The sequence below is a fragment of the Palaemon carinicauda genome, chromosome 11 (assembly GCF_036898095.1).
Source record: "Palaemon carinicauda isolate YSFRI2023 chromosome 11, ASM3689809v2, whole genome shotgun sequence".
NCBI lineage: Eukaryota > Metazoa > Arthropoda > Malacostraca > Decapoda > Palaemonidae > Palaemon > Palaemon carinicauda.
Window position 1 is genome coordinate 80,306,291 of NC_090735.1, and position 13,804 is coordinate 80,320,094.

At 42.4% G+C, this 13,804-nt stretch overlaps 1 protein-coding gene across 1 annotated transcript in view; it reads left to right on the top strand.

Moving 5' to 3' along the window:
- The window catches only part of Ankle2 (ankyrin repeat and LEM domain-containing protein 2), a 668,076-nt gene that overhangs the window by 533,455 nt on the left and 120,817 nt on the right, over nt 1-13,804 (top strand). Inside the window, exon 9 of the mRNA XM_068383147.1 lies at nt 11,413-12,423. Within this exon, the coding sequence (XP_068239248.1) occupies nt 11,413-12,423 (1,011 nt within the window). The remainder of the gene's footprint in view (nt 1-11,412; nt 12,424-13,804) is intronic.

Below are 13,804 nucleotides of genomic sequence, written 5' to 3' on the forward strand. Positions count from 1 at the left end.
TTATCTTTCATTATGTTTTTCTGTTACATTGTAAAACTGTTTTCGCAATTACTACCTTTTAATGAAGGATAGGATTGCGTGTTTCAGGTACAAATCACTTAAAGTTTCGAGTTCAGTGAAATAAGTGCAAACAGAAAATCAAAAGTGATAAAGTGATATGCGCAAAGTGTTACAGTGTTGCGTTCGAGGGTTCGTCTGTTCGTGCCAGTTGTTCTCCTAGTCCGATACCTCTTACAAGCTCCCAAGCCCAGGGGAGAAGTAATGTCGAAGGACTTATGGGTTCCACAGGTCTTGATCGACGAACAGACGTTTCCCTCCGTGGTTTCGGGTGTATCTACACACGTTGCCAACGTGATCACCCCACCCACACAAAGACGAGAGAGCCCATTTATTCCTCGTCTGCGGAAGAGGTTTCTCGCAGAAACCATGGACCAAATCTTGCAGCTTTTAAGTGCAAGTCGGTCCCTTCCGCGCAAGTCCAACGGCCTAGGTGTAGCCACTGGGTCAGTTCGGACTCGCTCCAGTCATCCGACGACTGCACACCTCCCAAGAGAGGCAAGGTGGTACCGCAACAGGCAGTAACTCCGTCTGTTGCCGCACCAGCTGTTTTAGACCCTCAGTCACAACGGACAGTAGCTCCGTTTGTTGCCGTCTTTCATAGACCCTAGTGGTCCATGCTGCAGACTATACAGTCTCAGCTTGCTCCTTCATGCAGGAGTATCGTGCTGGAAGGTTGACAATGCACCTGTTAATCTACAACCTGCCACGGTTGTGCGCTCAGCAGATACTGCGGCTGCCTGCTCCCACCCTCCACCTGTGAGAGCTCCACCTCCGATGCGCAGTCGACCCTGCCAGACGCATGTTCATGCTGCACCCTCCATTGACATGCGTGAGCTACCGCATCAGCAGTGGGAAGGTGCTGTAGAGCTGCCGTGTTTTGACACAATGCGGCATGCTCCGTAACCCATGCGGCATGCTCCGCATCCCATACGGCATGCTCCGCAACCCACGGCAGTCCCTCCCACGCACCAACACTCCGCTTTTGTTGTTGCCAGCTCCCACACTCCGACTGCGGAGAAGGTTGACGATGCACCCGTGGGCCTACACCTACCACGGTTGTGCGCCCGGCATGGCTTCCTGCTCCCACACTCTTGTTGTGAGAGCTCCTCCACCCATGCACGGTCAACCCTGCCAGATGTATGATGACTCCCACAGACACACGGAGCACTCCGTTGCCGTGCGTGAGCTACCACAAGCTGCCGTGTTTTGACACGATGTGTCAGCCTCCGCAACACACTGTGGTTACCGCCACTCGCCCGCAGCAAACTAGTCAGTCAGGAGTTGAGGCTTCCCCACACAACTTTGGTTGTTGCCAACTCACAGACTGTCAAACTACTAATACACCAGTGCTGTATGTCCTCACGCTCCTGTTGTGGTTGACAGTTCAGTTTTTGACAGTTCACAGACTGTCAAGCAGTTTCATAACGTTGCCTTCTGGTCTGCTGCTTTTGCACCAGTGAAACCCTCACTGAGATAACCTAGCTTTTCTCGGACATGGTTCCTGTAGATGAGAAAGTGCTGTTCTCCCTCCTTCTGATATTCCCTTGAGGACTCGGTCATTTGGAGAGGAGCCTTAAGCTGCTTAGCCTCATATGGATTTTAATTAAAGCATAACATGCTTCCAGGGAGGGTAAATGGTTCCGCTTCAGTCGCTAACCCCGTCGGTTGCCACACCTGCTCCCATAGACCTTGGGCTTTGTTGCAAGACATGCAGTCCAAGCTTAGTCCTTGATAGAGGATTTTTGAGGGAGAAGAACCTTCTTGCCAACGACCTTCCTACCGGTTGGTTGTACGCCCTGTTGACGCTGAGGTATCCTACTCACGTCCGCCAGTTGAGATGGTTCCTCCACCGGTGCGACCCAGTGTGGGTTGCCAGTCGCACGTTGACGTTAAGCTACTCTCGGAGGTGGTTGTGGACGTTCAGTGTGTCACTGGGAAGACGTTCAACAACCAGCAGAGGTGACTTGTTGTGACGCAGTGCGGCAACCTCAGCAACCCGATAAGGGGTTGTCTGTACTACCCAGACAGTTTAGACAGTTTCGGGTTGTCGCTGTACTTCCTCGCATCCCCATGGTTGACAGTTCACAGACTGTGCAGCAGTACCATGATCTTGTGTCCGGCTCCGTCACGCATCCACCAGTGCGACCGGATTCAGCGAGTCAGACGTTACCCACTCCGTTGCCGTTTCCTCATCAGTTTCGGATGAGGAACCCTCTGATGAGGACATGGCTGAACAAGACGATCAACCCCCAGCCCTGCTATCCATCTAGAAGATGCTGAAGAAGGAATACGGCCCTGTCAGGCTGTGGATGAGTCTGGTTAGGACACTGTCATCCGTGGTTCAATTGGTGTCACTTGGAAGACTACACCTCCGTCCTCTTCGGTTTCATCTAGGACAAGACGCTAGAAGCGGTCTCGATCCCGGTTTCCGGAAGATAAGTCTGGTCTAACCTGATGAAAGGACTTTATCAACCTTTTATAGGGTCTTCCCCTGACTGTTCAGACTCCCAACCACGTTCTCTTCTCAGACGCATCGGACGTAGGCTGGGGTGTGACCTTAGGCGGTAGGGAATGCTCGGGATTATGGAACTCGAGTCAAAGGACAATGCATTTTAACTGCAAGAAGCTTCTGGCAGTACGTCTGACCTGGAAAAGCTTCAGGTCTCTCCTTCAAGACAAAGTAGTGGAGGTCAACACGGACAACTCCCTGCTTTGATGTTCATCTCCTAGCAAGGAGGGACCTACTCTCTGACATGGTGCGAGTTTGCTAGTGACCTCCTCTCCTGTTCAACAGGTCTAGACTTTTCACTAGTAACAAGTTTCTTCCAAGGCAACTTGAATGTCTTAGCAGATTGTCTCAGTAGGAAGGGACAATAATTCCAACATATTGGACCCTCCACAGAGATGTATGCAAGAGACTTTGGGTCACCTGGGGCCAGCCAACCATAGATCTCTTCGCAACCTCGATGTCCAAGAGGCTCTCAATACTTTGCTCACCTATCCCGGACCCAGCAGTGGTTCTTTTAGATGCCTTTCATCTAGATTAGTCTCATCTAAATCTATATGCATTCCCTCCATTCTAGATTGTCAACAAGGTACTGCAGAAGTTCGCCTCTCACGATGGGACAAAGTTGACACTAGTTGCTTCCCTCTGGCCCGCGAGAGAATAACTTACCGAGGTACTTCGATGGCTAGTAGACGTTCCCAGAACTCTTCCCCTAAGGGTGGACCTGCTACGTCTGCCACGCGTAAGAAGGTACTCCAAGGCCTCCACGCTCTTCGTCTCACTGCCTTCAGAGTATCGAAAGACTCTCGAGAACTAGAGGTTTTTCGAAGGAGGCAACCAGAACGATTGTTAGAGCAAGGAGAACATCCACCCTTAGAGTCTACCAATCGAAGTGGGAAATCTTCCTAAACTGGTGCAAGTCAATATCCGTATCCTCGACCAGTACCTCTGTAACTCAAATAGCTGACTTCCTCTTATATCTGAGGAAAGAGCGATCTCTTTCAGCTCCCACTTTCAAGGGTTACAGAAGCATGTTGGCATCAGACTTCCGTCTCAGAGGCTTAGATCTTTCCAACAATAAAGATCTACAGGACCTCCTTAAGTCTTTTGAGACCACGAAGGAGCGTCGTTTGGTTACACCTGGTTGGAATTTAGACGTGGTTCTAAGATTCCTTATGTTAGACAGGTTCGAACCACTTCAATCAGCCTCCCTGAAAGATCTCACCTTTAAGACTCTTTTCCTGATATGCTTAACCACAGCTAAAAGAGTCAGTGAGATTCATGCCTTCAGCAAGAACATCGGATTTTCATCCGAAACGGCTACATGTTCTACATCTTGGTTTTCTAGCCAAACACGAGCTGCCTTCTCGGCCTTGACCAATATCGTTCGTTATTCCAAACTTATCGTATGGTTGGAAATGAACTAGAAAGAGTATTATATCCTGTAAGAGCTCTTAAGTTCTATTTTAAAAACCTTTACGAGGCCCGTCTGAAGCTTTATGGTGTTCAGTTAAGAATTCATCTTTGCCTATGTCAGAGAATTCTTTATCCTATTATTTTCAGACTGTTAATACGAGAAGCTCATTCCCTTCTGAATGAGGAAGACCAAGCTTGGCTGAAGGTAAGGACACACGAAGTTAGAGCTGTCACAACTTCCGTGACCTTTAAACAAAATAGATCTCTGCAAAATATATTCGACGCAACCTTTTGGAAAAGCTAATCAGTGTTCGCGTCTTTTATCTTAAGAATGTCCAGTCTCTTTACGAGAACTGCTACACTCTGGGACCATTCGTAGCAACGAGTGCAGTAGTGGTGGGGGCTCCACCACTACAATTCCCTAATTCCAGAACCTTTTTAATCTTTCTCTTGAAATATTTCTGGGTTGTCCGGAAGGCTAAGAAGCCTTCCGCATCCTGGTTGATTTGGCGGGTGGTCAAATTCTTTCTTGAGAAGCGCCTAGATTAGAGGTTGTGATGAGGTCCTTTAGTATGGGTTGCAGCCCTTCATACTTCAGCACCTAGGAGTCGCTCAGCATCCTAAGAGGATCGCTAGGCTCAGTAAGGAAGACGTACTTAAAAAGGCAGAGTAATGGTTCAAGTCGACTTCCTTACCAGGTACTTATTTATTTTATGTTTGTTATTTTGAATAACTGCTAAAATAAGATACGGGATACTTAGCTTCTAATGTTAACATGTATGCTGGTCTCCACCCACCACCCTGGGTGTGAATCAGCTACATGATTATCGGGTAAGATTAATATTGAAAAATGTTATTTTCCTTAGTAAAATAAATTTTTGAATATACTTACCCGATGATCATGAATTTAAGGACCCTCCCTTCCTCCCCATAGAGAACCAGTGGACCGAGGAGAAAATTGAGTTCTTGTTGACAAGAAGTACTTGAGTACCTGCTCACAGATGGCGCTGTTGTGTACACCCCCACCTGTATAGCGATCGCTGGCGTATCCCGACCTTAGATTTCTGTCGGGCAACAGAGTTGACAGCTACATGATCATCGGGTAAGTATATTCAAAAATTTATTTTACTAAGGAAAATAACATATTATTATTACTGGCTAAGCTACAACCCTAGTTGGAAGAGCAAAATGCCATAAGCCCAGGAGCCCAGCAGGGAAAATAGCCCAGTGAGGAAAGGAAACAAGGAAAACTAAAATATTTTAAGAAGAGTAACAACATTAAAATAAATATTTCCTATATAAACTATAAAAACTTCAACAAAAACAGAAGGAAAAATTAGATAGAATAGTGTGCGCGAGTGTACCCTTAAGCAAGATAACTCTAACCCAAGACAGTGGAAGACCATGGTACAAAGGCTATGGCACTACCCAAGGCTACAGAACATTGATTTGATTTTGGAGTGTCCTCCAAGAAGAGCTGCCTACCATAGCTAAAAAGTCTCTTCTACCCTTACCAAGAGGAAAGTAGCCACTAAACAATTACAGTGCAGTAGTTAACCCCTTGGGTGAAGAAGAATTGTTTGGTAATCCCAGTGTTGACAGGTTTGTGAGGACAGAGGAGAATCTGTAAAGAATAGGCCAGACTATTCAGTGTCTGTGTAGGCAAAGGGAAAGTGAAACGTAACCAGAGAGAAGGATCCAATGTAGTAATTTCTGGCTAGTCAAAGGACTCCATAACTCTCTAGTGTTAGTATCTCAATGGGTGGCTGGTGCCCTGACCAACGGAATGAAATAAGAAAAAAAAATCTTGTGTCAACAACTAGTATTATGGGTAAAACGTTTTGGTGACGTTGTGGGTTGGAGTTTTAACCACATACGTTGTAGTGGTTTGCAGACTGTGGCCAAGTGTAGCACGCAGACTGCCTAGTGTCTGAATGCCGACCACACTCCAATGGTAACTACATAAAAAGATAAAACGTAATACCCAGGAATTTGGGCAAAAAGTAAACAATCAAGTATGAACTGGGCACTGGGCACCACCCCTTGATGTTATCAAGGGGACCCAGCTAGAATCTTACTTTCCTATCATTTTTTCTTGAGTATACCGTCTCTCTCCACAGTATTCTGCGCAGAGTTCTAAATAAATAAAACAGTATGCTTTCCAGGTATGATTTTCTTTCAAGTGTAGGTAAACCTTAAGAACATTGGGAGAAAAAAAAAATGACATTCTTAATGTATTTATAGGCTGGAACGTAAAACATCCTCTAGGAGGAGACGTATTGAAAGAGGATTTAATAAGAAAAATTAATCAAATAATTAGGTTGACAATACCAAATAATAAAGAACAGTTTCAATTCTCATAAATAAATTTATATTGTAAGAAAAAAAAACTAGAACAGTATCCCTCTTTACTTCATTCCCACAATAACTAGGTTAAAAATGATAGGGAAAAAAAGAAAAAATGCCCACACATTGGACACTCATAACCAATTAACACTCTATACTCATTAGTAGAAAATATTTAAAGATGATAACCTACAATATATGAAAATGCAAGCTTTCTGGACAGTATCAAAATGCAGCTAGAACCGGTTATCCTATGATAGAATAAACAATGCGGGTGGTTCTGAATGCACCTTTTAACAGGGTAGCGGGCCAAAGAACAATGAGTATCTGTTGACTTTAAAACTGTTAATACCCAAAAGTACTCGTGAGTAGAGAATATTTAAAGATGATAACCTATAGTATATGAAAATGCAAGCTACTGAACAGTATTAAAATGCGCTTACAACCGGTTATCCTACAATTGAATAAACAATGCGGATTATTCTGAATGAAGCTTTTAACATGGCTACAGGCCTAAAAACAATAAGCATCTGTTGACTTGAAAACTGTTAATACTCAAATTTCTTCAAAACTCATCCAAGGAATTATTTGCATCTTCTCTGTAGACTTTTTTATCCTGAACTTGTTACTCTGCAATTAACAAATTTGCAATACTATTCTGCATTATGTTACTAAGAAGGGACAAAATTGGTGGCATCTTGGTGTCTTAGAATAGATGGGCAGAAGTCGAAGTCAAATATTGAATACAAAAATGTTCCAGGACTGAAGTTCTTAATATGGACAGTACAGTGATGTGCCTTCAGGTGAGTGGGAAACCATTTCATTTTTACACGCTGACTGTTACTTACCTACTGGACGAATAACAGATGCTTCACAACCATAGAATTGTTACAAGAGTACAGTCATCAGGTAATTACTTTCAATCAGAAAGGATAGCACTCCACTATGGCCTATTTTCTATCCATATCAAGTGAGGATTTCCTGTCGTGATCATTAGCTCCACTATGCCAAGCTTTGAATAAATAATTATATTCATTGTCCCTGTTCCCAGTTTTTTCCACAGGCGAGAATGACCACTGTGCAAATCTGGTAATAAGTAACAAACATATCTGTGTAAAAGTTTTCACATGACACTTATTAGCAGAACATTTGAATTCTCAACTTCGACAGATTATTAATTAGGCCTTTCAGGTCGACCAGAACCAAGAAGTCTGAAATACAGCAGGATTAGAATGGAGATGTTCCAATCATTACATCTCTGCTTGACTCCCTACTGCATTTAGGGTATTATTGCAGTTACCTGTTAAGAAAAACCATAACAGATTAAGTCATTTTTTTGAGGGGCGCTTGTGGCTTAACAAAATACCATAACAATATATAAAACTGACAATTTTGAAAGAAATAGGTATTTTTCCTAACATACAAACAATTGGTAGTTTTTTCACACAAACCCTTATTCATTGTAACATGCTCTTTAGTGTCAACCTCCCTAATTATAGAAGATTTAGAATCATTCTACGGTTAGTGTATCTCATGATGATTTGGTTTACACTTCCAAAAATAGCTTTTCGGGTAATTAGTCCAACTCTACGAGTGGACCAGGCAAGTTATTGTAAACTGTAAAGAAATCAAACAGTTTTCATCACAGCTCTAGTCACTGTGAAGAAAGTACCTTTATATGAACACGTATTGACCAAGCAATAGTTTGTAAAAAGGAAGGTTTAAAAAATAGAGGTACACTACTTTTCATTTAGGAATACCTTTAGATGGTCTATATAAAGGAAATGGAAAAATACATACTGTACAATCTTTTGTTATTTCTGAAAGCATATAAATGTAACAAAATTGGTGTAACAATGTTTACATTTATTGTGCTTGAAACAAGAGATGTTTACCCCAGTAACATCGTATAGAATAGAATAGGAATATCATTCCACATGATGAAGATAAGATCACATCTTGACTCTTCAATATAAACATAGTTTATAACACAATGCAAATTAGAAGAACATTCAACCTGCACTATGCACCCTATAATAGAGCGACAATACAATGGTACTGACATACATAAACAAGCAAGGCGGTACCTTTTCGCATCCCCTATGCCATCTAGCAGTGGTGATGCTAAGATGAGCAGAAGACAACTTGTCCCTATCAGCCCGCTTCATTCTGGGCAAGTGGAATGTGCACATTTACAATCTGAGCAGGGAAACTCAGATAGTGGATTCTGAGTGGTCTTTGAATGATCTAGTAGCCAACAAAGTCCTGACTTTGTGGGGATCTGTTCGCAACGTCTCTGAACGACAGACTCCCTCTCTATTACTCTCAAGTCCCAGATCCTCAGACCCACTCGCTAGATGCATTCCAACAACAGTGGGATAATATCAATGTTTACGCTTTTCCCTCGTTCTGTCTGATGAGAAAAGTACTCAACAAGACCAGAGCATCCTAGAACCTATCAATGATCCTCATAGCTCTGCTATGGCATAGTGCAGAATGATTCGTGGAGCTTCTTCAGCTCTTGATGGAGGTCCCGAGAGAACTCCCTCCACGACATGATTCACTCAAACAGACACATGAACATCTTCCACAAAGCCGTAGCTTCCTTGCAACTTCACGCCGGGGAAACTAGCCAGCACCTCCTCTCTCAGAAAGGCTTTTCACAACAAGTTGTGAAGAGGATGTTTGGTTACCTGAGAAGATCTTTGGCTTCTGTCTATCAGGCCAAATGGACTGTCTTCTGTGATTGGTGTTGTAGAAGGAGTATCTCTCCCCTTGATGCCACTATTCCAACAATAGCGGAGTTCCTCATTTACCATCAGGAGGAAAAGCTCCTCTTAGTCTCGTCAGTGAAAGGCTACCACTCATCCTTGACTCTTGGCTTTAGGCTGAAAGGAGTTAGTGTTTCCTCTTTGTTGGAGTTGTCTCTCCTCAGACAGAGTTTTGAGCTTACTTTCTTCAGTTGGAAGTTAGACACCAATGGAACGTTGTTCACATCATTCTGTCCCTAAAGGGTAGTCCCTATGAACCATTATGCCAGGCAACAGATCGCCACCTCACTTTGAAGACGGTTTTGCTACTCGCCTTAGCTTCGGCTAAGAGAGTCAACGATCTTCATGGTCTTTCCTATGACGTCACCCATTCAAGAGTGTGGGGGGGGGGGAGGTAACGCTCAGCTTCGTCCTTGAGTTTATCACCAAGACTCAAAATCCTTCAGTAGCAGATGCTAGATTCAGGCCATTTTGCATTGGGAGTCTTTGTAATGTAACTGATGAGTCAGATCAACTGTTACTTTACTCAGTGAGGAGTTTGAGGTACCATCTCAAGAAAACTGCAGCAGCCTGGCCCTGTGTGTTGGCACTCTTCGTCAGCATGGGGAGGGTCAAGAACACCATTTCTGCTTGGATTCTCAAAGTCATTGACTTTGCAGTGAATCCTGATCCTCCCCCAACTAGACAACCCAGAGCTCACGATGTTAGGAGCATTACCACGTTCCTAGCATTCAAGAGAAACTACTGTGTGATGCAGGTCTTATAAGCGGTCCTGTAGAAGCGTCAAACTACCTTCACTGCCTACTACCTGCAAGACATGACCTACAGGATCATGGAGACGTTCTTCATTGGTCCTGTGGTGGTTGCACAAGTGGTTTAAATACCTCAGGTTCCTTGACGGATAAGTAGTAGAGGATTGATGGCAAAGATTACCCAGGATTAGTCTGGGGTGAATGTTGAGAATGACTGGCTCTTTCTTTTTTTAATCTTCCCCTCTCTTGGGAAACAGCACCTACGGTCATCTGCAAGCTGGCCTCACCTATTTGCAGGTAAAACCATTTCCCTTGTGTAACCTAGTATAGTAATAATACTTGTTGCATCCCCATATCCCCTGGCGAGGTTGGATAGGGTAGTGTCTATGGTTGATTCAAAAGATTCCTACATTTCTTTTTTTCATCTTCCCCTCTCTTGGGAAACAGCACCTACAGTCATCTGCAAGCTGGCCTCACCTATCTGCAGGTAAAACCATTTCCCTCGTGTAACCTAGTATAGTAATAATACTTGTTGCATCCCCATACCCCCTGGCGAGGTTGGATAGGGTAGTGTCTATGGTTGATTCAAAAGATTCCTACATTTCTGAGATGTCTTACCTAGACTACTTACATTGCTAGTAAAATATCACACAATCACACAGATTGTTCAGGCCGCTAACCGTGCATTGCACGGAATTTAGCGAGGTGTCAGGGATTCTCCCTGTTATGTGTGGAGCACTTATGGGAAAACCGCTGATCAAAAACCAGCCAGTTGGTTCAAACTTCTACCCCCCTAATGGGCGACTCATCCCTAATAAAAAAGCAAAAGGGTTTGTATTTAGTGTCAGAACAAGTAACAAATTTGAAAGTAATTTGTATTTTTCCTAACGATACAAACCTTGAGCTCTTATACAAATGTGCCCACTATCACCAGTCCCACGATAAGTCCTGCCTGCAATCAAAAGTGACAAGACAACTCTGGTGTGTGTGAGCGTGGTAGCTGGCTATCATATTCTGTTTTGTCTCTAGTTATTTGAGTATCCATATATTTGTTTTGTCCTCTATCTCTAGAGATTTATAACTTCTTGAAATATATCTTTTTGTGATTTTCATCTCATTTAAGAATAAATTCCTGGCCAACTCTGAAGGTTTAGAAATTCAGCTTCAGTGGTCTAATTTCTAACACTGTAAGTTGGTTTGTATTAGTTCCATTGCGTTTCTCGTAAGTCCTATAATGTGGTTTTGCGTCATGAAACTACCATTAATGCTCATTTATAGAGACGCTTGAATTTTTTTTTTTCTTTTACAATATACAGTACAGTATGCTTCTATATATTTTTGTGCATGAGATTTTGGAAAATTAAGAAATATTGGTAAATTAAGAAATACTGTAAGCTTGTTTGATTTTTACATTATTACTGTTTTTGTTTAATTTTCATTCAAATGATATTGTAGGATGACATTTATTCATATACTGTACTGATGTTTTGACAAATGTAATAGCATTTTATGTGAATAATGTTGCCTCAAGTAATTTAACCATCTTTTATTAATTTCACAGTAAGTTTTTGCAGTCTTGGAAAGAACAAGAAAAACTGCAGGGTAGTGGAGAGGATGCTGTGGACAGATCAGGTTTTGAAAATCAAGATGTTCAGTATGTCTCCTATATTACAAAGTCTATTCATGTGTCAGCTTCAAGACTCGCGGATGTCTTAGGGGACTTGGCCAAGGAGCTTCAGTGCAGCACCATTACTAATCTTTCTTTAGGAAGAACAGTTAGGACAAAGCTGAAGCCAGAAATTCTTTGCCTGAAAAATGTAGTTTCCAAATGCTTTGCAAAAGATCTCAAAACCAATGTAGACTGTGGGTTTATTCATATTCTTTTAGCATTTAAAGCAACAGAATTTGTTCAACAAAATTTAATGCCTGTAGATTTATGCATTCTTGCTGAAACACTGAAAGTTGTTGTATCTAATTTGAATTTTATGAATGTTAATTCTTCGGATGAGGAAGATAATTACATTGAGCCGAGAGGAAAGAAAGTGAAAATAAATAACACTAATCACATTAGTTGTGTTTTACATGCTCTTGAAAAAGCTCTTACTATTGCCTATAACAATTGTAGTTCTGACCTTTCAGAAAATGTTGATAGCAATAGTTTGAGAATGCATTTATTACAACTGGGTGACTGCACATGCAGCTGGAGTTGTAAAGATGAGAAGGCTCCAGTAAATGAAACACCTGTTAGTAATAGGAACTATGGCAAAGCTTTCAATTTTCATCATGACACATTATTCAGTGATAGCAAAAAGGAAGTTATTCAGAAGGAAATCAGTTGTAGAAAATATTCAGAGACTATAGTTAAACATTTAACCTTTGAAGAACATGGAGAAAAAGTTATTAAAGCCACTTTAACTGTTGGGAGCGGTGTGCTTAATAAGATAGGAACAATTCATGAAAAACTGGATAAAGAACAAGAAAAGGATGATAACGAAAGTTTTGTTTCGGCGGTTTCATCCGTTGAAGATGATATGGTGACTCCTGACGAGGGTGCAAAAGTATATATCAATGGGTAAGTTATCATTTGCTACTCATAGTATATATTTTAGTTTATATAGTACTGTATTTTAGGCTTACACATGAGGAATAAGTTTATAGTCCTCTTTTCTAAAATGTAAATTGTTCCGGAGCAACTTACAAACCTTCCGCTCTTTACTGTGGAATATTTATTTCGGCGTAGCTGGAACTAGCCAATAAGCTTTTCTTACTGGATAATTACCTACTGCTAGTTAGCGGGAGTGAAGCGGGGTAAGTTAGCTCCCCAACTCCCATCAGCACTAGCGACCAATCGTTACTTTTTAATTCAGCTTGGGGGAGTGTAGACGTGTCTTACTCCCCCATTAACAGTGAAAATTTTCTAACTCCTAAAAGCTAATTTTTCCAGTCTTTTTCTCTTGCAGGTGTGTGTGCCCATGAGGATTCCTATTTTGAAAGGTTTGTCCGGGCACTGAAGGGCACCGATGTGGAGCCTTTATGTAGGCGAAGGAGACCGATCCTCACGGTCTCTGTCCTGCGAGCCGAGGCCACTCGTGTTTGCAGGAGTCTCGTTGTGCAGTGTTTAGGGCCTGGTTGCCCTCCCAGTGGCTGAGATTTGGCTAACGGAAGAAAAAGAAGTCTTAAAGAAACTCTCCCCCTTCGAGGTTAGCCTCGAAAGAGAAGAAGGCCTGCCAACTTTCTCCTCCATCTCGATCTTGCCTTTCTGACTCTGCTCGATCGGCTTCCCCTGCTGGCCGGTCGAGTATGAGTGGCGTGCAGGGGACCGCGGGACAACCTTCTGTGAAGACTCCCTCCACGGCCTCCCCCAGTGATGTAAAAAAAAGGAGTTCGGAGAAAATACAAAATTATATCCAGTTTCATTTTTATTTAATATTTTTATTCATTTGTATTAATTTGTTATTGATTATTTTTTATTTATTGAGGTCCAGTCCCTCATTCTCTAAGTTTGTTTCTGTGTTTTCTTAGCAAGTAGCTGGCAGCAATCCCTACACCCAGTAGGGTTAGAAATCAGGATTTAGAAAACGGATTTTGAAGCAAAGCGAAAAATCTATTTTTGGGTGAGATGGCCATGTTGTCCTGACGGAAGCTTCTTATTGGCAGCTTTCTAAGGGATATTTGGCTACAGTGACACTCCCAGAGAATTGACCATAAGTCTCCAGAATTCTAACTCCTGGCATGAGTATCCTTAAAACTTTTCTTAAGGATATCACATAATATTAGGGGACGTATTTCTTGATAGGACACATGGCAATCTTCACCCCGAATAGAGTTTTCGCTCTGAGGGGGAAGAGTGGCGAAATTGAAGGGGAGCCGTTATCAAGGTTACCCTAAGTGGATCCCCTTCCCGTACTAATACAGGATCCAATATGGCTACCCATTCCTTGTAGCAATTAAGC